The 26013-nt window shown below is 38.0% G+C and overlaps 1 protein-coding gene across 1 annotated transcript in view; it reads right to left on the bottom strand.

The window, feature by feature from the left end:
- The window catches only part of LOC131676754 (uncharacterized), a 98601-nt gene that overhangs the window by 15454 nt on the left and 57134 nt on the right, over positions 1-26013 (bottom strand). The window contains exons 3-4 of the mRNA XM_058956045.1: positions 24402-24501; positions 16397-16576 (exon numbers count right to left, since the gene is read on the bottom strand). Of these exons, the coding sequence (XP_058812028.1) occupies positions 16397-16576; positions 24402-24501 (280 nt within the window). The remainder of the gene's footprint in view (positions 1-16396; positions 16577-24401; positions 24502-26013) is intronic.

The following is a 26013-nucleotide window of genomic DNA, read 5'->3' as shown; positions in this document are numbered from 1 at the left end:
TTACCTCAGTCTCTCAACCGCCTCGGAGCTATTTGAGGTGGTGCTATTTTAGACTGTGAAAAACGTTTGATCAACACGGATTCATGCCAGAGAGTTTTAACAAATTTGTTGAGTCTCGTTTTCCATAAGGAAGTAATTTGGGACCTGTTGATGTTGCACAAAGTTTAAAGTCCATCAATGTCCAGTTGAAGCAGTTTACAATTCTCAAAGGATTTTATCAACCGATAGAATTTCAAATTATCAGCAAACATAAATTTTAGAGATTTCAAAACTGCGCCAAGATCGTTTATAGACAAAATAAAGAGCAATGGTCGAAGATGACTACCCTGTGGCACAGTAGAACATACATCAAATGGTGCAGAAAGTATTTTGCTTATATAGCCCTACGTCCTGTGATTAACGTATTCGTTAACATGTTTTTAATTCCCAGCCACGACATCATTTAAATTATATTCGTGCATTCGTGAAAAAGGTACCTAATATAATATAATAGTCACGATTGACCATTAGTGTTCGCGAAAGAGTTCGCGAAATCATAAAATATTATTCATGGATTCGTGAACTGGTTCATGATTCCTAGCCATAACTACATAACTACTTGTTCATGATTTCTAGCTACAATTGACCAGTCGTGCTCGTGAAATAGTCCACAAAATCAAAAAATATTAATGCATTCGTGAATTGGTTCATGCCACAGCTGACCATTCGTATTCGTAAAATAGTTCACGAAATCATTTATGATTCATATATTCGTCAACTGGCTCATGATTCCTAGCCACGACTAACCGTTCCTTCTCGTGAAATAGTATATGAAATCAAAACAAAAATATTCATGGATTCGTGAACTGGTTCATGGTTCCTAGTAAAATAGCTACGACTGACCATTCGTGCTCGTGAAATAGTTCACAACATTGTAAAATATTCATGGAATACTGAGCTGGTTTATAATTCCTGGCTGCGACTACAATTCGTGCTCGTGAAATAGTTCACGAAACCAGAATATTCATTGATTCGTGAACTGATTCATGATTTCTAGTGAAATAGCCACGACAACAATTCGTGCTCGTGAAATAGTTCACAAAATCGTAGAATATCATTCATGGATGCGTGAACTGGTTCATCACTCCTAGCTACTACCAACCATTCGTGCTCGTGAAATAGTTCCAGAAGTCGTATAATTTTCATGGATTTATGTGAGCCGGTTCCTGACTCCTAGCCACGACTGACCATTCGTGCACGTCAAATAGTTAACGAAGTCATAAAATAATATTCATGCATTCGTGAACCGGTTCATGATTCCTAACCACCACTGACCGTTCATGCTCGTAAAATAGTTCACGAGATCATGAAATATTCTTCATGGATTCGTGATTCCTAGTGCATGCTTCACGATCAATCTTGCATTCTTGGGATATTTAGAAGATATTCCTAATCATTTTTCATTCCGTGCAACTCTGCACATGGCGTCAACCATTTCATATTTGACATTTTTCATGAAAAAAAAAGTTCTACGATCTTTCAAAATTTCGTTCCTTATTGAAAAATATCGAATCGTTCCTTATTGAAAAATATTAAACGAAGACATGGTTGGTATGACTGGCAGATGGTTTTTGTTTAGGTAGAGCATTTAACCTGGATTTCGGGTTTGTTTCAGCAGGTTTTGCCGCAAGCAAGCTGAAGCAATTGGTAAATTTTGCTTTTGCTGGCTTTGTTGAGAAGATAATTTATAATAGCACTATACTGCCCATAACAGCATAAGAGTCCCATGTTGAAAAACAGCAAGCCGAGAAAAACGCTGTTCAAGATTGTCCCATCCATTGAGCCAAATGGATGGGACAACCATGTTTTGGTATTTTTTTTTTTTTATATTTTCTTAACAAACCCGATAATCTTATTTGTGCAGTGTGATTCAGTGGTGATACAGAATACAATCCAACGTATAACTCATTTTCGACAAAAATCCACATGGGATTCTTATGCGTTTATGGGCAGTATATCACTCGCTCGTAGGTTAAAATTCAGTGTTTCTCAACCTTCTTAGTATCACGGATCCCTTCGAAATCATCCTGGGTTGTTGCGGACCCCCACACCCACACAAAGTTACGGCGAACAGGAGGGTCTTGTGGATGTAGTTTGCTGCTGCGTGTTGAGAACCCTTTTCATCGCGCTAATTCACTAGCTGTTTTCATGTCTTCGAAGTTCTTATTTGTTTCTTGCTCTTACAGGTCGCTGTCGTAAATGCGTGTTGATTGGCATTTATTGTGCTGGTTGTTCGTTTGGAGAAACTAGACCAATCGTTATTATTTCGTTGTCGGTACAGGAAGCTAGTTTTGATATACAAAGCGCACCAGTTAGTTATTGGCTGATTGATTGTGTTTTATCAACATCTGTTGTAGACTGTTTTTGGTGTTGGTTGTAGCAGGTTGATTTTTCTTAGAGATTTCGAAGCATTGTTTTCCGCAATGGGCCGTCTGGTTACTGGGTGGGTGCACAGCGTTATTTGCCAGCTGCAACAACACGAACACCGTTGGGAATGACACTGAAATTTTTCCTCAGGAAACGGATTTACTTCTCCGTATTTTGACATAAACTTTTTAATGTGTTCCGGTCTAATGCGCGGCGCTAGGTCGTGTAGGCGCACCTCAATTTTATCTGCATCTGTATATTCAGGATCTTTTTATAACGTTGTTATATTCGATACCGTGTTGCATGTTGTTCCTCGCAATGAAATTAAACGTTATCTTTACACATTTTCTCATGTGGTGTAACTGTATATATGTCACTTCCTTGGGATTAAGATCCGTTTTCCCTTTTAGTAACAATTAAACAGTGCATGGCTGTAGGTCAAAGAGATTTTTTTTTGGTAAACCGAAATGATATTTTCCCGAATCCCGCTTTACAGGAGCTATTATTTTTTGGGGTTATTTATGCGATATGATACTGTTTGTAGAGATCGATTTAATTTGATATCAATATCAATATATCTGTTTCTTGCGAAAATTTTGAATTTTAACATACAACAAGAAAATACATCCATCTTCGCGGACCCCCATAAATCTTTTCACGGCCTCTAGGGGTCCGCGGACCCCAGGTTGAGAATCACTGGGTTAGATTATATAACATAAAACAAGGAATGTTTTGAAAGAAAGTATAAAAAACCAGTGTACCCTACAACAACAGTTCAATCGAAGAATATCTTAAAACGAAAAGTAAGTGTTCAGTTTTGGAGGATGAGTTCGCGTCTTGGAAAATCACCAATGAATTGTACGATTGTGAAACGGAAAAAAATCGTTGCCGCGACAAACTGCATAAATCAAATGATCCCGGAAGCCGAGCAAGCCATCGCAGGAGCATCGAGACTTACAGATATAGGTATGTTATTGAAAAGATCACGTGATTCTTTTTTAAATTTCAATTAATTTCTTAGAACTACTAACATTGTTTTATTTTTATTTTTTTAGAGTTCTTCGAATAGTTACATTTTCTCACCAAGGTGAATAATAAAAAAGAGCTTATTTTATATAATTTTTCTGATGATTAATCATTTTCAGAGTCGTTGGAAGCACCCAGTTCTGAATCGATTGTTACTACTTACAACGCATCTTTGTCGGACGGCAATGAAATTCTTACACAACTTAAGCATAAATATAAATAAACAAGAGAAAACAATGAGTAATACAATAATTTAATCACACTTCCCAAAAGTTGGTCTACCTATTGAATTATGCAGGAGTACAATGTTTTTCAATATTTGGACAACAAAGCAAAAGGATTTTGTATTTTTGGGTTTTTTGTAGTTAATCTTATGAAGAACTGTTATGCAAAGAATGGACCAAAAATATCATAATTCCACCTCTAGTACCACCGTACTAGATATTGATTGTTTTTGTTCCAACTGCGGTAATCCTTACTTCAACAGTCAGAAACTTCAAACTGATCGGTCAGTATTTCTATCTTCAACCGGTCGTTTGAAACAGATTCCCTATTCCAGAGAACACGACAACAAAAATGTTCGCACTGGCAATCCTCAAAAGCTTCAACTGAGCATTCATGCGAATAACCAAACACTCCTAGCTTGCCTTCCGGACGCCACCAACGCAGCACTTAGCTAACGAAAGCTTTTCCACACCGCGTCTTCCCGAAACGCACACAGAGAAAACTCAGGTTCCACTCAGGCGACAGCAGTTGGAGGGGATAAAACACCATTGTCGTCAGCGAACATCATTTTTCACTCGCTGTCTTCCGCTTGAATTCCACCACTACACTCGTGCCACCGGTAGACCCTGTGACAGGCTGAAATGTATTTCACACGACCGAATTGAGGATCCGAATCGGTTTGATGTGTCTATAAACTGACAGTTGCGTCTGTGTCAACTAGTGCTTTTCGGGGCTGTCTGTTTACACACTGCTGAGGTAGAAGGTGTGGGAAAACCGATTGCTTGAGGACTCCCATCCCGGGGTTTTCGATTGCCTACGGTCGGATGAAAATGATTCTAAAGTGGTTCCCTCGTCAACTATGTCGTGGGCAAATGTCATCCTTTACCATTAGAGTGATGGATTTTTGTTAGGGGTTTGGTTTGTGTTTTCGGAGAATGAGAATTAGATCTGGTATAGGCGAATGTTATGCGTGTGTGTCACAGCGCTGAGTAATACTTCACTTGTGAGACAGTTGCTCGAGGATTTCGTGATTCTAAAAATTACTATCGGCTCCGCATGGTAGCCACTTGACACCTCTGATGTGAAGGTTTGCGTTTTGTTAATGTTGATGTGAATGGTCCGTTAAATGTGCGATGACTGCTAGCTAGAAAAACGTCAATGTTTTGCAACAGTATTACAAACAGGGATTTGTTGAATAAAAAATCTCTTCCGAATCTTCTCTTCCCATAAAAGCATCGGAAAATTTACCGCTAGCGTCAGCCCGTCAGCATTTCCCAATTTGCACCAAATTCAATTAATTTTGCTCACCACACTTCAATCACCGATCACCGATAGGAGATCACAGAACCATAAAATCATCAATTCCGATTTGACAGGGTTTCAAACAAAAGCGATGCACAGCATGAAAAAAACCTACCCCCCGTCGGACTGACGTTCATCATAGGAAAAAAATCAGGGCATGCTATGCTCGTGAAAGGACCGCCCGAGCAGCTTACATTCATAATTATACACCCGTGGATAGGCGTTTTTTATGACAAAATGAACTTTGGTCTATACATACATATATGCAATTTCTAGGATCTAGGGTGGTATTGTGGGGGGAATACCACTTGAGAACTGGTTGTTGGTGTATGAATATTCAATGACAACAATGCTCCATGCACTCCATGAAAAAAGAGGTGATTGCTGAACACACTCACATAGACACCAGTGCACCCGTACAAGTGTCACTTGATGGCAGTTGAATGAATATTTATCGCCATGTTTACGTTCAACGATCGCCTACTAGCAGCGGTGGCGATACTGGCAACAGCAGCGGTGACACTTGCCAAACAGTTTGCCACCGCCGCCACCGCCCCGCGCCATCACCATCATCACCAATCGAGACAGCATGGCGCGCCGCAAACCAGGCAACGACCTTCCACAACAAATGCCTCCTGGGCGCGCATGGCCTGCTACGTAGAACTTTCAGTTGCTGCTGCTGCTACTGCTGTTGGTTGGATGGGGGAACGGTTATGAACGGGTGGCTTGTGTTTATGGCGAAAAAAGTTAATCATTAAAAATATGCAGCAATGGTGGTTGTTGAATCGCGACTGTTTTTGCGCCAGCTCAACGGTGGCCGTGTGGGAGCTGCAAAGCCCCATCGTCAACAGAAGTGCTTTGAAAATAGCGAAAAACTGTTGTAGAATCGAGAAAGAAAAAAAAACTCACGGCTTGAGTAATAAAATTTATGATCAGCCTCCTGGTTCAGACGGTATTGTTTGTTGTTGTTGAGTGAACATAAACATACGGCTACAAAAGGGCGCATGTGTTATTTGACAATTAGTTGAAAGGATAACCGTTTGAACTATTCCAATCCAGTCGATTTTTTTTCAGAGTACAAATTTGACCCGCCAACCTTATCGATTCAGACGATATGCGATTCAAATTACACCAGGTGTCACATTGGGTTATGATCATTTTGTGTCCATTTATTTTATTTTGGCGTAAGTCAATGTCTTTTTCTCGTTTCTTAAGAGTGTTCAAATTATTAATTCTTAGCAATCCTCGAAATTTTTTGAGCCTATTTGAACCCTCAAAACCTCCGTTAAACACAAAAACTAATTATAAGCTACGGCGAAATCAAAAACGACTGACGTTTAAATGAGTTGTGCCACTCATAATCATAATAGATTCGAGTATTATTATTATTTCAATATTCTTGTGGTTTATGCCGTGTGTAGAGAATTTGTTTGCCTTCAGAGCCACGAGAAGAAAAATCCGAAAAATAACGATACATCAAACGAAAAACGGTCAAAAATGACAACGAAAAATTATTTCCAAATTGTGTCCGTATCGTGTGAATCGAATGGATGTAGATCATTCAGTTGTTGAGTGGCAATGTTCGTGGTATTCGGCCGAAAGCCGTTAGGTCGAATGTTACTAGACCGAAGATCATTCGACCGAATGGACATTAGATGCAATGGAAATTAGGCCAAATAGGCGCCAGTCCGAATTGACATTAGGCCAAATGGGTACTAAACCGAAGGTCAAGAAGCCAATCTTTTGACAGAGAGTGAGATGAAACCGAAGCTTATCCTAAGAATATTTTTTCTGTTCTTTCGAATTTATGCTGCGCGTGTTGTTTTCATAGCAATACATATATTATCTAAATTGCGACGCAAAGCCGCTGAAGGTCCACCGAGCGACGTAGCCTCCAACCTACCGTCTGAAGCGGTGGCCCCTCGCAACTCCACTCGTTTGCTCGGGTTACTCAAATATAGTTTAAGTCGGTCTAATGATCAATTCGGTCTAATGATCAATTCGGTCTAATGACCAATTCGGTCTAATGACCAAGTCGGTCTAATGACAAATTCGGTAAATTCGGTGTAATGACCAATTCGGTGTAATAACCAATTCGGTCTACTGACCAATTCGGTCTACTGACCAATTCGGTCTACTGACCAATTCGGTCTACTGACCAATTCGGTCTACTGACCAATTCGGTCTACTGACCAATTCGGTCTGCTGACCAATTCGGTCTACTGACCAATTCGGTCTACTGACCAATTCGGTCTACTGACCAATTCGGTCTACTGACCAATTCGGTCTACTGACCAATTCGGTCTACTGACCAATTCAGTCTACTGACCAATTCGGTCTACTGACCAATTCGGTCTACTGACCAATTCGGTCTACTGACCAATTCGGTCTACTGACCAATTCGGTCTACTGACCAATTCAGTCTACTGACCAATTCGGTCTACTGACCAATTCGGTCTACTGACCAATTCGGTCTACTGACCAATTCGGTGTACTGACCAATTCGGTCTGCTGACCAATTCGGTCTACTGACCAATTCGGTCTACTGACCAATTCGGTCTACTGACCAATTCGGTCTACTGACCAATTCGGTCTACTGACCAATTCGGTCTACTGACCAATTCGGTCTACTGACCAATTCGGTCTACTGACCAATTCGGTCTACTGACCAATTCGGTCTACTGACCAATTCGGTCTACTGACCAATTCGGTCTACTGACCAATTCGGTCTACTGACCAATTCGGTCTACTGACCAATTCGGTCTACTGACCAATTCGGTCTACTGACCAATTCGGTCTACTGACCAATTTGGTGTACTGACCAATTCGGTGTACTGACCAATTCGGTGTACTGACCAATTCGGTGTACTGACCAATTCGGTGTACTGACCAATTCGGTGTACTGACCAATTCGGTGTACTGACCAATTCAGTGTACTGACCAATTCGGTGTACTGACCAATTCGGTGTACTGACCAATTCGGTGTACTGACCAATTCGGTGTACTGACCAATTCGGTGTACTGACCAATTCGGTGTACTGACCAATTCGGTGTACTGACCAATTCGGTGTACTGACCAATTCGGTGTACTGACCAATTCGGTGTACTGACCAATTCGGTGTACTGACCAATTCGGTGTACTGACCAATTCGGTGTACTGACCAATTCGGTGTACTGACCAATTCGGTGTACTGACCAATTCGGTGTACTGACCAATTCGGTGTACTGACCAATTCGGTGTACTGACCAATTCGGTGTACTGACCAATTCGGTGTACTGACCAATTCGGTGTACTGACCAATTCGGTGTACTGACCAATTCGGTGTACTGACCAATTCGGTGTACTGACCAATTCGGTGTACTGACCAATTCGGTGTACTGACCAATTCGGTGTACTGACCAATTCGGTGTACTGACCAATTCGGTGTACTGACCAATTCGGTGTACTGACCAATTCGGTGTACTGACCAATTCGGTGTACTGACCAATTCGGTGTACTGACCAATTCGGTGTACTGACCAATTCGGTGTACTGACCAATTCGGTGTACTGACCAATTCGGTGTACTGACCAATTCGGTGTACTGACCAATTCGGTGTACTGACCAATTCGGTGTACTGACCAATTCGGTGTACTGACCAATTCGGTGTACTGACCAATTCGGTGTACTGACCAATTCGGTCTACTGACCAATTCGGTCTACTGACCAATTCGGTCTACTGACCAATTCGGTCTACTGACCAATTCGGTCTACTGACCAATTCGGTCTACTGACCAATTCGGTCTACTGACCAATTCGGTCTACTGACCAATTCGGTCTACTGACCAATTCGGTCTACTGACCAATTCGGTCTACTGACCAATTCGGTCTACTGACCAATTCGGTCTACTGACCAATTCGGTCTACTGACCAATTCGGTCTACTGACCAATTCGGTCTACTGACCAATTCGGTCTACTGACCAATTCGGTCTACTGACCAATTCGGTCTACTGACCAATTCGGTCTACTGACCAATTCGGTCTACTGACCAATTCGGTCTACTGACCAATTCGGTCTACTGACCAATTCGGTCTACTGACCAATTCGGTCTACTGACCAATTCGGTCTACTGACCAATTCGGTCTACTGACCAATTCGGTCTACTGACCAATTCGGTCTACTGACCAATTCGGTCTACTAAACAATACGGTCTACTGACCAATTCGGTCTATTGACCAATTCGGTCTACTGACCAATTCGGTCTACTGACCAATTCGGTCTACTGACCAATTCGGTCTACTGACCAATTCGGTCTACTGACCAATTCGGTCTACTGACCAATTCGGTCTACTGACCAATTCGGTCTACTGACCAATTCGGTCTACTGACCAAATCGGTCTACTGACAAATTCGGTCTACTGACAAATTCGGTCCAATGACAAATTCGGTCTAATGACAAATTCGGTCTAATGACAAATTCGGTCTAATGACCAATTCGGTCTAATGACAAATTCGGTCTAATGACCAATTCGGTTTAATGACCAATTCGGTGTAATGACCAATTCGGTGTAATGACTAATTCGGTGTAATGACTAATTCGGTCTACTAACCAATTCGGTCTGCTGACTAATTCGGTCTACTGACCAATTCGGTCTACTGACCAATTCGGTCTACTGACCAATTCGGTCTACTGACCAATTCGGTCTACTGACCAATTCGGTCTACTGACCAATTCGGTCTACTGACCAATTCGGTCTACTGACCAATTCGGTCTACTGACCAATTCGGTCTACTGACCAATTCGGTCTACTGACCAATTCGGTCTACTGACCAATTCGGTCTACTGACCAATTCGGTCTACTGACTAATTCGGTCTGCTGACCAATTCGGTCTAGTGACTCTGCATCACGTTGACTTTTACGACACAAGAGTATTTGAAAAAAAATTAAAGCCTTCAATAGTTACTTAGAGAAATATGTGGACAACTACTGTGCTGTTACCAGCTGTTTCAATCTCTCCGACCGAGGCGTCGCAAGCAATCTTGGAGTGTCATCTTACTTACATCTTGGCTTACAAGAAGGTGGTGACTCCAAACGATAAGCGAAAGAAGTCGGCCAAAGAACGATCGCGGAAGCTGTACTGGAAGATGTTGACGAAGTTTGATTCGCAAAGAAATATCTCGTATGGCAAGCCATCTGTACCTGTGGCTTAAAGAGCGACATTTACATCGCAGCCGGCACCATCAACCGGGAAATTTATGTGCAGGAGTGCCTTTGCCTTTCCTCAGGCAACATAATTGCTCCGTTCTATTTTGGCCGGATTTGGCATCTTACCAATACGGGAAAAAGGCCATGAACTCTCCCAACACGTCAGAGCCGTCCGCCCAATAGACAAAGTGGGTTATCGTAAAGCGGAACCTCAAGAAGAAGCGAAAGTCAAATGTCATCGCGATGCAGTTGAGGAAAGTAACCAAGGAGGCTGTGCAAAACTTGATGGAAGGAGGCAAACGAAAGGCCAGGCAACTCGCATTCGCTAAAAAGCAAGCTTAAGTGAATATATTTTCTTTGTTTTGTATGAATTGAACTTACAAAAGAAATGATGTGATTTTTTAATAGAAAGTTTCACAACTCCTAAACTTCATTGAAGCTAAAACCAAACAATGCTAACCGAAATTTTGGTTACTTGGGAAGGGATCCCTGTTCTTATCGCGGATTGGAAGATAAACTTCTATTTAAACTATTTTTAATTACGAAGAGTATTATTCAACATCCACATCCCATTGTCTATTCCGAGCGAAAGAGGCTGCATGAAGGTAAAGGTACTAGGAACAACCCATTCCCAACGAAGAACAGCTTCTTGTTTTTCTTACCACTTTTGGAATGTAAATACTAAAATATTAAGAGTACTTGTACAACGCATACATAACTACATACCCGGTACTGAAACTTAATTTGCATCGCACCAAGTTCATTCAGACTCACAGCAGTAAAATTGGTGAAGATTTATGACTGCATATTTTACACGGGACTCTCTCTCTCTCTCTATCATTCACCCCGCACATACTTTATCTTTCTTCTTTTTTCGCAAACACGAACATTACAACGATGTGACGATGTGAGTTCCGTTAGGTAGGGTCAGGGGTGCCGACCGGCTTTGCAACTGACGACGAGATTGAATTGAAAGAGAAGCGAGTGAAAATGTGATTATGTTAATAAATTTAATTTGCAGCTAGTAGTGTTGCTATCACGAACAAGAGTCCTAGGTCTTAAAATGAATATGTCGGAGTTTTTTTTTACTCTAGCGTTCGTTCTCCTTCGGCCGGATGCAAATCTGATAGTTCGTCGCTGTTGTACTATCTTATGACAAACACCATTTTGGGGTAAACTGAGTTAGATATGCCACATTACTTGTTTGAAAAATGTCTACAAAGTGGCGTTTTCAGAATTTTTAAATTCTACTTGGTTACTTAGATATAGCTAGAAAGATGATGAGAAATTGTGAGTTTTTTGCTTCAAATCACTATATCTAGGGATTGGCTTAAGTTATATTGAAGTTTTAGACGGTTTTATTTGTGAAAATGTCTGAGGAACACAATGGCATAAACATTTTCGAAAGAAAATTATATGAGTTGTGAGAAAAACACAGTTTTAGTTTTGAACTGGAAATAAAATATTTTTGGCAACACTGTAATTAAGAATAACCATTTTTTCTAGATTCCCTGACTCATTTCCGTTAAAATGCATTTCACCGAATTTTTATAGACCATATGAACCCAAAGATATGAATAAAAGTTAAAAAGTGATGATTTTTTTTTTATGGAAAATTTTCCATGCACGATTATGACACGTCATACAAATTTTGTCATCAATGCACGCCTATGACACGTGTGAGTGCGAATTTTGTTTACATTCATAGTAAAAACTCGCAACATAGTCAACCGATCTTCGTAATATTTGAGAGATTAATGCAGAATAGATAGAAGCATCAATTGTTTTCTTTGGATTGTTTATACCATTTATAAGTTTCAAGATATTCAATCTCAAACTTTAAAAAGTTTTTCTCGAAATGTGCAAAATGGCGCTTGTCATAAGATAGCATAATAGCGACGAGTTAGGATTGCATGAAACGATGAGTGATGTGTTGTAACAGTGTGTTTAAAATTGTATCGATAGGATGGTGGAAAATATTATTTTGACAATGAAAGTACATTTGTTTCTTGCACAGTAATTTGCACAGCGTATAACAAACAACGAATTTTCCTGCAACAAACATTTAATGAACACTTCTATAGGCTACGAAGAACAGTTCATGTGGTAAAGAAGGAAAGATACAATTAGACATAAAATGCAAAATGTACTCTTTAATTGAATGTATAGTGAATTATTGTCCATTTATGTATGGCGATGTTTGTCGGAGCTGTATTACGGTGTTTGTACTTCCTTTTGGGTTTTAAACTGGACCTTCTATTTGAATAAGTTTCAAAAACAATTTTTAGCATACATATATGAAAAATTCAGTAACGGTAGAATCATTATACTATTACATTTTATCACAATTAGAATCACGGTCCGCTGCAATTGGCCTTAAGTAGTGTTTTAGTGGGTGACATTTCCCGTATCGTCTGCCATTATAGTGGGTGATTCTGACGGGGTCATTCGATCGTACCGCGTTCGCAACGTTTTGCGTAGGTATTGTTGAAGTCGATTCAACGAGTTCATCTTAGGCTTATGAGAGCATTTAAGGATTACTTGTGAGAAACCCCAGTAGCAATTGAGGTTTTATGGCGCTCTTGGAGACTTTCTTAAAACTTAGAATGCACTTGTACTGTGCTAAAAAACCCAAAATTGTTACTTGAGATATGATTCATTTGTAAACTTAGATTTTTGGAAATATCCGACGAAATAACAGATAGAAATATAAAAATGAATTGTGTAATGTAACATCTTGGGAGCAAACATCATATGAAATTGTTCAGGATTCCACTTTTGGAGTCGAGAGATCTGGCAAACCAAATAAATTTAAAATCATTGACAATTTTCATGTCAGAAAAAGTAAAATGGTCTCAGAAACCCATAAATATACCAAAATATGCGTTTTATATGGGATTTTCTGAACCATCGATGGTGATGGTTTTTTTATGGGTTGAACCCATTTCAAACACCTCCGAAACACTATGCAGTGGGGACTAACTTGGCTATGAGCATGGGGAAATTATGGGCTTTTCGTTTGCTCGAATCTGCAGAATATGGAAAACACTGCTCTATTTTACCTTGTAGAAAGATATAAAAGAAATGTATAGAAAGAACAACTCATGTTAAAAAGAAGGAAAATATTCACAAAATGTTTGGAGCAATAACAACAGATATAATAAGCAGTTTTCAATTTAAGACAAATCACATTCTTTACTAACTAGGTCGCATCTATGTAATTTTCTACTACAGTTATTTAGTGAAATCAAATTTTTGTAAGTGCTGGTTTTGCCCAAATAACTCTTGGACCAAAACCAATCGGCCGAATGACATTCGAGAAAATGACCTTCGGTCAAACGATCATTTAACCAAACGGTTGTCCTAGCTTCGGCTAGACATCTACTAGAATTGGACCGATACTGCGAAAGGATGCTACGCAAAATTGTGGGTCGTCAAACGATGAGATAAAGTGATTCTTTAATGTCTACTATCTCGTGGCTCAAAGTCTATTGATGAGTTTTCTACAGATAATGCGAACTGATCTAATTGTGAAAATACTACCATACCGTTACAATCCAACTTTTAACTGATTAGTATCGACGATAACGGGTTGACAGGTACGTAAGATTTCAAGATAATTCCCACAATTGTTAACAATCCCGTGCATTGGGTCATCAATTCCTTGTATTTCCCATCGATGGCCGTTATTATCGCTCATATTCGGGTATTCTACAAGCAATCATAGTTATTAAATTTGGTGACCTAACAAATATACGCAATCTCGAATCAATTAAACTGAAATGTTACCACTCTCGATGGCCAGCTATCCGGAGTTCAAGGTGAGTCTGGCGAAATTTTGTCAAGATATTCGAATATCCAAAGCCTAAATATGTTAAATAGAACTGAATATATTTATTTCGATCATATATCTTTATTGTATACGATCAGTAAATTGTTCAGACATCTGTAAATACATAAATTCAAAACACAAAATTATATTCTTAGACGCATTGCTTGCTCGAAGTAAATCCTAACTAGTTAAGGGAGTGTCAATGAGCCGGGGTCTTCCGTTAAGTAAGTACCGCATCATTACTTCCTTTCTAATATCCCAAGTTACGGAAAAGATGGTCTGGTTGTTCTCAGGTCAAGTTCTCGCTTGGACTTGGACAATTGTTAATCGCATTGTTTCTCAAGTGGTCTGTGTGGGAATGAGAGTTACCAGTCTGCAATCTAAAACGTTGCGCAACGCAAACGGTATTAGACGAAACGACATTCGGCCAAACGGCATTCGATCACACGGTATTCGGCCCTACGGCATTCGGCCAAACGGTTTTCGGCCAAATGGCATTCGAACAAACTGCATTCGACCAAACGGCATTCGCCCAAGCGGCATTCGGTCAAACGGCATTCGTCCGAAAGGAATTCGTCCAAATGGCATTTGTCCATACAACATTCGTCCAAACGGCATTCGTCCAAACGGCATTCGTCCAAGCGGTATTCGGTCAAACGGCATTCGTCCGAAAGGAATTCGTCCAAACGGCATTTGTCCATACAACATTCGTCCAAACGGCATTCGTCCAAGCGGCATTCGATCAAACGGCATTCGAACACACGACATTTGTTCGAGCGGCATTCGGACACAAGGCAGGCCGAAACGTTCAAGCAACATTCGTCCGAACAGTATTCGCCCAAAAGGCATTCGGCCAATCGGCATTCGGTCAAAGGGCATTCGACCAAACGACATTCGTTCGAGCGGCATTTGGCCAAACTGCAGGCCGAAACGTCCAAGCAACATTCGTCCGAACAATATGCGGCCAAAAAGCATTGGACCAATCGGCATTCGGTCATATGACCGAACATCTACTGCGATATTTCATACGCTCTTTCTGTACGCCAGTTTTAAATATATTTTTTACGTCCGCACATCTACTGCGTACGGTGACTATAGTGCCTAACCTAACCTAACCAACGTTAATCTGTTTGTATTTCTCACAATCAATAGAGCAAAGGCCTTGATTCGAGCGAATTTTTTGCCGAAAAAATTGAGTGGTTTCAAAGGACCAAATATTTCCGTTTCCAGCTTTCGCTTTAATTCGAATTCAGCTAATCGACAAAAGTATCACTTTCTGACTCATTAGGCAAAAGATTCACCACCACATCGGAACGGCACGATGGGGCAATAAAGAACCATTTCATAGGAACCACCACCAGCACAGAACCGAGAATTCCGCAGATGATAGTCACCGTAATTTATTTCACCAAGGAATGTCCAATGGCAGGGACCCGTTCGATGTTGGCCGACCGCAGTCAGGAATAACGATAAACCACCTCCTCCTAGATCCGACAGAGCGGCCTCCGTCCTCGCACTCCGCAACGTTATTAGTCTTTGAAGTAACGTCCTCGTCGTGCTTGGAATAAAACTCGGCATGGAATGATTGTGAGATGAGATCGAAAATCTAACGAAGAAGTTTTCAACGAATCCTCCGGACACTCGCTTCTGTCACATTTACAATAGTGAATGTATACGACGGAGTAGGGGGAAAGGCGAAATTGGACGGTAGCTTTCACTATCGCAACAGGGAAATCTAAACGGCATCCGAGTGTGCCATGAGTTTTTCATAGACGGATAAACATTCCTTTCAGTCAGCGCTTCAGCTGAGCTATAGGGATTGATAGTCATTGCGAATGTTCACAGCGAATAGTGGGAAAAAATATGTAAACATGTTTTAAATCTATTTTTCGTTTTAACTGTTGTGGTGAAAAGATACGAAAAATTTGCATTGATCAAGACAGGTGCATTTCTTGCAGTGCTAGAAGATGCTCAATTTGTACCTTCCGATGTTTCATACAAATCTCCTAAAATTTGTACAAAAGTCCAACTGCGCGGAAAAGCTCGACAAAAACAGTCGAAATTGGTAGGTGTTATCAGTTTTCAATAATATTTCAAAATAACGAAGATATATCAAAATTTCATTTTTCACCATTAACTTAAGCTTTCCCTGGCAGCACTGCTCCATAGGAATTCATTCACACAAATGGCAATAAGCTCAGTTCTACAAATAATAATTGCAACTGTTGGTGCTCAAATGAAAGGTATTAATCACAGTTACTAGTCTTACTTATTTTTGTGAGATAATCTTGCCTAAATCAGAAGTTTTAAATATTTAAAAACGTTGTTGTTTATAAACAACATGGGCATGAATGGATTAAATTTAGCATACTTTACATCCCCCTGTGCAAAGCAAAATCATTCGAGAACCAAACTTACCATTGTACTTGTCGAAGGCTGTCGGGACGTACTCCGGGATGAATCGGTCTTGGATGTACGATACTATCAGGTTCGTTTTTCCCACAGCTCCGTCACCGACCAGAACGCACTTCACGTTCGGAGGTTCTTTGGTGGACCGCGGAGGTTCCTTCTGTTTCTCCGATTTTTTCGTCTTCTTGTCTGTAATATGAGAACAGATGGTGTAGATGTTAGTTGAATTTACTTTTTTTTGCTTTATTTTGAATTAAATTTCAAGTTAAACAATCCGTTGCCGAAATTTAATAATTTTTGACATTCGTGCAAGTAAAATTCAGCCTTCCAAATAAATTGAAATATGGAAAGTAAACAAGTGAACCCATGCGACTACCTTGTGATGTAAGATTCCATTAAGGTCATTTGATGATGCACGATATTTAATTATTCGCAATTATTCGATTGAAAGAAATCAGTCACAAAAGTCATTAATATACAGTACCAATAAAAGCAGACCGAAGTGACGTCCCTGTGTAATGCTATCAGATACAAACTTTTAAAATTTAGTTTTCATAATGTTCGGTAAGCTGAGACTACCAAACCCGTTGTAAAACCTTCTACTGCAATTGATTCATTCGTTGAAAGTTTCCATTCTACGACAGACAAATTGGCTGCCACGACCAACCAACATCGAGCGACGTTCAAAACTGGTTTACTAGTTGCGCAGCATGCGTAAACTGGTCAACTGTTTCTGGTGTAGTTTAGTCTTTCCAGCGATGTGAGTAAGCAACAGCTTCCAACGAATAATCAGATTGTCATTTTTCCACTAATCTTGAGTTCGCCCTCTAGGGATTTACCGACCGAGTCCGAGTCAGTTCCGGAATAACTTTCACTTCCCAGTACGATTACTATCACAGCCTGAGAATCGCTTCCCCACGTTAAACGAACCTTATCGAAACCATTGCGATTTTTTTACGCGCCCAAACTTCAACAGCAAAAATGGTCGACCGTGTTCCGGTAGAAAGACCAAAGACCGAAAAAGCGATAAATATTCGATTTTGCTACCCTTGCCCGTTCCACGTGATACGATTTGCAACAATAAGAGTGCAACCCGGCACAACACAAATCTTGATTTATATGCCTGTAATTTATCCTTTCGGCCTGTCTCTTGGTGTATATGGTCTGTGTGGTGACGAGGGGTCCCTACGACAACGACTGCACTGTTCGGTTGCGGCGGCCAGTACGGTAACGCGGGTTAAGCCAATCTGCCGAACGAATCGAGCCTAGTGAGTCCGAGTGACTTTGAGTTATTAGACCGACTTTGACTTTTTAGCCACCGTAGCAGCCACCAGCGCCGCCATCGCCACCGTCAACCGCTAGCGGCGATTGGTCGGGCTTCGCCACCGCAACCGAATCAAAGAGGGCGACGACCATCGGCATGCAGAGTGCTAGTCCAAGTTGGCGTGTTAAATGGCCATTTATCGCCGAGTCAGGTCGGTCGGCTAGACATGCGGTTGCAATGAGTTAGAGTCTTGGGGACATGAGAGAAGAGGGATAGATAGCGAAACGAACGGCAGATGGATATGGGACGACCCAATTGCATCGAATTAGATAGAAGGTGTTTTTTTAGATGGGGCAAATGATTTTATATTTATAGTCATTATCTAATTCATAAACAATGAACCTGATGAAACGCTGCCGACTTTTTCTAAGCACGCAACAACTCATTTCACAATAATGTTCGCCCCTAAATCACTCCTCTCTAAAACACTACAAACTCTAACCAACCAATTAAAATTCCAAAACAGTTGCCTCCAAAAACTGATAAAAAAGTCACCACCAGAGTTTCAGTGTCATTCATAACATTGCCGTTCGGTGTCACACGACCATAAAAAGGCATTTTACTTTTGATTCATTTTATGGAAATTTCTATGCGCTTTTTCTTTTATGCGATCCGAAACAAAGCAGCCCGGAACGATAATCTAACTTTTCTCATCTTTTTCTCATCTCCGAATGGACAACCCGAGACAGCTGGTGATCTCTTGGCGGACGACAGTGTTTTCTATGCCGTTGAGAATTAACTGCCTCGTTGTAGTTTTTCTTTTTCGGTCGTTTTGAGACAACTTAATGGTGGCCTTTTTTTCTTGGAACTGGAATCTAAAACTCAAAACGATCAAGATACGATTTGGGATGCGGTAACCAAGAAACAGACAAAGACAGACGGCATAGCCTGCTACGTTTCGGAAAGATTTTTTTTTTCTCGCAAGGATAATCAGGTCAATTTTTAAATTATATTGCCGCACCCAAATCAACACCGGAAGCAGGGGCAGAACACTTCCGCTCGGACACCGGAAGTTCGACAGCGCCGAATTCAATGGGCTGATTGCTTTAAGGATTACTTTTTCGTTTAGTGTCGAAAAAAACCTTAACACAGACAACGGTCGAGTTTTTTTTTTTCTAAAGAAAGAGGGGACCTAAATATGGGCACGGTGTAAAGAGGACGAAAAGAGGTGAGATCATGAGAACGCTTCTGAAAGGTAGATCTCACGTTTGTGGCTGTGTGTGAACGTGTTTAGCTTTACGGGTGACTCAATGTAAAAAGATTTGCCTGTTTGTTTCGGTTTCGCTTCTTTTTTTTGCCCGAAAGCTGTCTCCCGCTGACGATGAATCACCGTGGGTAATGGGATTTTGAGAATGTGAAATTTTCTAAACTTTGTAGAATAGAATGGAATCTTGCACTATTCAGGTACATATAGGGAATTACTGAAATCAGCCAGTGATGATAGGGTCGTAGATCGAAGAAGGGATGCCTAACCGCTTCCAATTTCTACACTTTTAATAATTTCTTTGATTCCTAAGATCATTAAGACGTTTATGAAAGGCTTTATCGTCCACTGAAGGGTGCTTCTAATGTTGTGGCATTTCCTTGAACTTTTCAGAACTTTCTTGATCTTTATAGGAACCCTTTAAAATTCTCGAACCTCCGTAAATTAATTCTTACGATACAGTGGATATACGTCCATTTCATGCATTTTAGTCGTGGCACACAATCGAACGTTTCACCATATTACTGCTATAAAATTGATACTCGCCCCATTGCTAGGTCTGCCGTTTCGAAATGGGTCATTGAGTTGATCTAACACCTACTATATCTCGAGACTAAGTTGATCAGACCTTATCTAGATAACATTTTTCTATAATACCACTACCGGACTAAGGGTTTTCCTTGTTGTGTTTTATATTTTTTTTATGAGTTCTTTTTCTTCTAATTTTTACGCTCAGCTTCTTGTTTGACGTTTACGCTGTTTTTTTGCTATTTTGTTTTATTTCTTTCTTTTCTTTCCTTTTTTGTTTGATATTTTCGATTCCGGTTCTGATTTGTTGTTCTTCGTTTTGTGTTTTTTTAACTTATTGATGGATACTTGGTTTTAGTATATGTGTAGATTGGTTTTTCTTTTTTTTGTTTTATGCTTTTTTTTGTAACATGTTTAGTGTTTTTGTTTCCTGTTGTTTATTTTGCGTTTATTGCATTGTTTTATTTTAGTTTTTGTTTCGCATCGTTTGTTTTTTTTACGCGTTTTGTTTATTTTTTAATTCTTGTTTTGTTTACCATGTTATTTTTTTAAATTGTTGTCTTTATATTTTTTGTTCGGTAGTTTTTTTTCTGTTTTTCATTTTTGTTCATCGCTTTTTAAGTTTTGTTTTGCTATTTTTTTCTGTTCTGCGCTTTTTGTTTTTTTTTTTTGCTTGTTTTGAGTATTGTTTATTCATTCTCGATTTTTGCTTTTAATCTTTGTATTTTTTATGTTTTATTGTGTTTTGTGTACATAATTTTTTTGTTTTTTGCTTTTTGTTTGCTTGACTTTTGTATTTTTTATTCCTTCTTTTGTCTTATTTTTTTTGCTTGCGCTGCTTCCTGATTTTTTTTTCTTTTGGGGTTTCTTTGACAGATTAAATTTTTGTTGGCCTGCCTATTTTTTTTTATTCTTTGAGATTGTTTTTCGGTTCGTGGTCTGTTTCTGTTGTAAAATTTTTGGTTTTCTGTTTTATTAGTTTCGTTTTAATATTCTATTTGCTCTTCCTGGTTCCCGTTTTATTGGGTCTCAGATTTTTTGCGCAGGTTTTCGTTTTTTCTTTCTGTTTATTTGACTGATTTCAGTAATTGTAACTTTGCTCATCGGCTTCAGATTTTGCCTTTTTTTGATTTGGACCACCAAATTTTTTAGTGCGTTATTTTGGTTGCTTTAGCTAATTTCATTATTTTTTTCAATTTTGTACTATTCTAGATATTAGGTGCATTCTATTTTCCATTTTCATTAATTGTATTGCATTGTATTTTTGTGGTCATTTGTTTTCGTTAATTCTACAATTTATTTATTTAATTCTGTCATGCTTTAGATTTTTAATTCTTAATATTTTTAATTCATTAATTCTTGAGTTCTTTAATTTTTTAGGTCGTAATTTTTAAAAAAAAATAGTTCTTTAACCCTTGAATTATTTAATTTTTAAATTCTTTGATTCTTTGAGTTTTTGATTATTTTATTCCATGTTCTTATTTTTCTATTTTTTAATTTTTTGTTTTATTTCTTATTTGTAATCCGTTTTTTTGCTTTTGTTTCATTTGATTTTGTTCTCTTTGTATTTTGTTTTGCTTGTTAGGGTTTTATTTTTTAGTTCATTGTGCTTTAATTTTTAATTTTTATTTTACTTTTTTTGTTAAACATTTTTCGATTTTTTTTTTGTTTTTTTCCACGTTTTGCGTTTATTTGTTTTCTTCGTATTTTGTGTATTTCTGGTTTTTCTTGTTTCAATTTTGGTTTCCCTGAATGTTTTTTTTTTTGCTTCTCGATTCTTGTTTTTTTGTTTTGTTTTTAGTATTTTTGTTATTTGCATTTCGCTTTGTTTTGTTTTGTTTATTAATTGATATTTGCTATTGGTTCTTCGTTTCTAATTGCTTTTTTATTTTGATTATAGAGGTTTTAGGGTCATTTGCCTTTTTTCGGGATTGAAAAATCTCTTTAGAAAAATCTTCAATAATGCGTGCGGACTAGGGAATCGAACGCATCTGCGTACAAGGCAATCGGATTAACAACTACGCTATGTCCGCCCTATTGTTGTGGTTTTTTGTTTCGTTATGTTTTGTTTTTTCTGCGTTTCATTTTTTTCTTTTTTGCTCGTTTTTTATGTTGTTTATTGGTTTTTGTTTTTAGTTTTTTAACATATAGTTTTTTTAGTTTTTAGCCTAGTTTCTAGGATTTAGTTTTCAGGTCCTAGTTTTTCACTTTTATTTTGTAGGTTATAGTTTTCAGTTTTTAGTTTTTAGTTCTTGTTTTAAGTTTTTTTAGTCTTTAGTTTTAAGTTTTCAGTTCTTAGTTTTTAATTTTTAGTTTTCAGATTTTACTTTTAAGTTGTTTTGTTGATGTTTTTTTAGCGTTTCATTTTTTGATTTTTGTGTTTGTTGTATTTTAATTTCTGTTTCTTGTTGTTTCGTATTCATATTTGTTTATTTTTGCTTTGTATTTTGTTTATTGCTTAATTCTTTCGCTTTTTGTTTATTGGTTTTCTGTTTTTTTGTTTCCTTGTTTATAGTTTCTTGTTTTTATTTTTCTTTTTGTTCTTTTGTTGGATGTCTTCTGTTTTTGTTTTCTTGTATGTCTTGATTTTCGCGTATTGTTTGTTAGATTTCTTCTTTTGTATTGTTATTTGACTATCGGTTTTTAGCATTAATTGTTTGTGTGTTTAGGTGTTGTTTTTTATTTGTATTTGTTTTCTGTTCATTGTTCTTTTATTGCTTTTTGTTAGCAGTTTCGTTTTTTTTTGTTCATTTTTTGTTATTGTTTATTATTTTATGTTGCTATTTTGTTATTTTTGTTTGGTTTTGCGTATTCTTTTTTGTTTTGTCTTTTTTATTTCCATGTTTTTTTTGTATTTTGATTACCGTTTTTTGTTCCTTAATCTTCGTTTTTTGTCTTCAATTTTTTTGTTTTTCGAAATTTATTTAGTTTTGTTTAGTTTTTGGGTTTTGTGTTTTGAATTCTGTGCCTTTTCATTCGCGTTTTTCGTTTTTTTTTAATTAATGTTTTTTTAGTTTCATCCTTTTGTTTTAATTTTTTGTTCCATATTTTTAGATTCTATTTTTGTTTTAAGGTTTTGTTTCTTTATTTTTGCTTTTTGTTTTTATTTTCCTTCCTGTGTTTTTTTGTTTATTGGTTAATGGTTTTATTTCCTCGTTTTGTATTTTTTGTTCTTATTTTATTTAGAATTTATTTTTTCATTTCGTTCGTCGTTTTTTGTTTCGTTTTCTTAATTTGTTTTTTAATGTTTTCTGTTCAGTTGGTTTTGGTTTTTTGTTACTTTTCTGGTATATTTGTTCCTCCTCTTTCGATTGTGTAATTTGTTTTTGAATTTGTTGTTTCCTGGAATTTTCTTTCTATTTTTTGTATATTGCTTCCTTGTTGTTTTTTTATTTAGTGTTCATTATGTTTTTTGCTTGTTTTTTCTTTCTTTTCTGGTCTTTATTCTCTGTCCTTTGTTCTTCGTATTTCATGTTACAATTCTTTTTTTACGTGTTTTTTTGTTTTGTTTATTTTTTGTCCTCAGTCTTTTTTGATATTCGTTTTATTTGTTTTTTTTTCGTTCGTTTATCTTTTTGGTTTTCATTTTTTTGTTTTGTTTTTTGTTCAATATTTTAATTTTCTTTCATTTTTTTGGTCCATGATTTTCTTTATTTTATTTTTGTTTTTTGCTTTGTGTTTCCCGTTCCTTGTTTCCTATTTTTTTATTTTTTTCCTTATTTTTTCAGTTTTTTGTTCTTATGTTTTTGCTCTTTGCTCTTGTCTTTCGCTTTTAAGTTTTTGTTTTTTGTTCGTTCTTTGTTTTGTTTTTTTTCCTGCTATTTCCTGATTTTATTTTCTGTTTATTGTTGTTATTCTTTGTCTGCAGTCTTTTGTTTTTTTATATTTGCTTCGTTCGTTTTTTTTGTTTTGTAGTTTTTTGTTCAATATTTTATTTTTTTGTTCGTTATTGTGTTTGTTTATTTGCTTCTGTGTTTTATTTTCCCCGTTTTGTTTCTTTTGGTCCTTGTTTTTGTTTTATTCTTTGTGGTTTGTTCTTGTTTTTCGTTTTTGGATTTCTATTTTTTTTGCTTCTTTCTTTTTTGTTTCCTGGTTTTTATTTTCTGTTTATTGTTCTTCGCTTTTCGATTTTCTTTTTCAATTTTTTGGTTTTAGTTTCCTGTTTTTTTGTTCCTTATGTTTTAATCTGATTTTTATTTTTTTTTAAATTTTTAATGCTTGCGTTTTGTATTTTTTTTTGTAATTTGACTTTTGTTTTGTTTTTTGGTTATTGATACTTTATTTCTTTTTTTCTGATCTTTTATTTTCGTTGGTTTTTGTTTTTTGGGCCCTATTTCTTATTTTTAATTTTTTGTTCCTATTTTGATTTAAATTTTTATTCATTGCTTCATTTTCTTGGTTTTAAATATATTTTGGTTGCTGCTTTTTGTTTTTAATATTTCGGTAATTTGTTTATTCTTTCTGCTTTTTGGTTTTCATGTTCTGTTTTTTTGCTTATTGCGTTTTTGTTTTTGACTTTATGTTTTGTATTTTATTTTCTGTTCACTTGAACTTTCTTGATTTCTATGTTTTGCTCTATTATCTGTTCTAAATTCTTTGTTCATTATTATTTATTCAATATTCTTCTGACTCAGTCTTGTGCCTTTTCCCTACGCTTTTGTTTTTCAATCTTTTGGTGGTTTATGTTTTTGGTTTTTGTCTTTTGTAGAATTTTTCTTTTTGCTTTTTTTTGCTCTTTAATTTTTTTGGTTTGGTTTTTTATATTTTTATGGCATGGCTTTCCAATTTTTTTTTGCTCCTAGTGCTTGTTCCTAGCTTGTGGTTTTATAGTTCCTTTTCACATTTCAGCTATCAATGCAGTAGTGACATTTTCCTGCCGCAAAAGTTGAATTCTTTTCCAAAGTCTCCCTGAATCATAAAACGTTGCTATTACGCGCAGTGCTACCACCCCGACTCACCTTTTTTGGTGGTTCGTTTCGAATGTTTCTTCTCCTTCACCAGTGCTCGCCTTTCCTTCTCACTGGACGACGTAGTTCTAGAGCTAATATCACTGTTGTTCTGTAAGAAGAAAATTAAAAGAAAAACAGTCAATTCAACAGATGCAACCGAAAGGGAGTCTGGGTACAGATGGTGCTCGCAAATAAAAAAGGGAAGTTGTTAGTGAAATTAGCGCCACGGTTCTGGTTCTGAGGTCGAGGGACGAACATATGAAAACACTTCCTTCTGGGTTCGTTTCTCTCCGTCTCGTACATATATCAGAACCGTAGTGGAATTCGGAAGCCCCGGGTCGTTTCAAAAGTGCTAGAGCAGGAAGTGGTATGTAGACAACCGGCGACCTAATGATGGTGATGATGATGATGATGATGGTGCTACTACCATGCCGGTTGCCTGCCTGCAGGCTAAAGTAGTACGACATACCGCGCACAGATAGAAATGCGGTACACTGGCTGGCACAAGCGGATGGGAAATAATTTGAATTAATGTGCGGAATGAAAAGCGTTCTCCTGTTTGTGAGTATTTGCCGGGTGTGTGTGTGTTTGTACATGGCGAAAGTAAAGGATGGGATATGGTTTGCAACAGCTTTGAAGCTTTTGTAGGCGGCAGCATTATAATTTTCCCGGTCGTTTCTACGTGGGTAGCCAACGGTTCGCTGTGTAGTGAGCCGCGAAACATAAAATCGTCAGCTCTGCGCTTCCAATGCACAAAGTGGACGTAAATTCATTGAACCAAAGCTTCTCTCCTTCCCCAAATAACCTAATGGGATGATAAAATTATAGCATTGATGTTTTGTTTAGGTCGGTTTGCATGCGTTCACTACAGTAAGCTGGTCGTAAAAAAATATTCGAATGGCTTTTAAAGCTCTGATTATTCTTATAGTCAAACGAAATGATTCAATAATGATAACAAAAACAATCGTCAGCTATACCGAATCGGTTTGTCCGCACTACCGGGGTCCTAACGCTTTACACAATTACGTGTTCCGACACGCTGCACAGCAAAACGCAATAAACGTCAGGATCCAAAGCAATCCACCGCACCAATAAGTGAAAGAGCCTCATTAGCATTACGCTACTGAGCACTTCAAACAGCCGGGAAAAATGGCGCTCTTTTCTTCCTGCTTTTCCGCGTCCATTTGGCTCCGCTCGCCGCAACCCTTTCTCTGTGGCCTCAGCGTAACCTATCGTTGGCAGTGTACTTTTTTGCTCAGTGATCAAACCCAGGCGAATGGAGTAGGAAACTCATTTACATAAACACAAATTGAAGTTAATTGCGAAAAAAAGGCAAATGTAATGTACCATAATGAGCGAAATGTACCTGTGCGCACCGACATTTTGTTGGGCTATGGACGGACGGCTCTCTAATGACGCTACTGCGCCCCTCCACCAAACCCGTGCGATAAGTTGGCAAACATTAGCTGCCTGCCTATGACTGGTGGTAGCGCGAGACCACCCACAGATTTGACAGGTTCTCTGTCGATCGGTACTACCGGATATGCGTGGGAAATACGCATTATAAAACCGTACGGAGTCAGTCGATAGCAGCAAATGACGAAACAACGATTCAATTAAA

Source organism: Topomyia yanbarensis, chromosome 1 (assembly GCF_030247195.1).
Source record: "Topomyia yanbarensis strain Yona2022 chromosome 1, ASM3024719v1, whole genome shotgun sequence".
In the NCBI taxonomy this organism is placed as follows: domain Eukaryota; kingdom Metazoa; phylum Arthropoda; class Insecta; order Diptera; family Culicidae; genus Topomyia; species Topomyia yanbarensis.
This window is presented reverse-complemented; position numbering and strand designations above follow the sequence as displayed.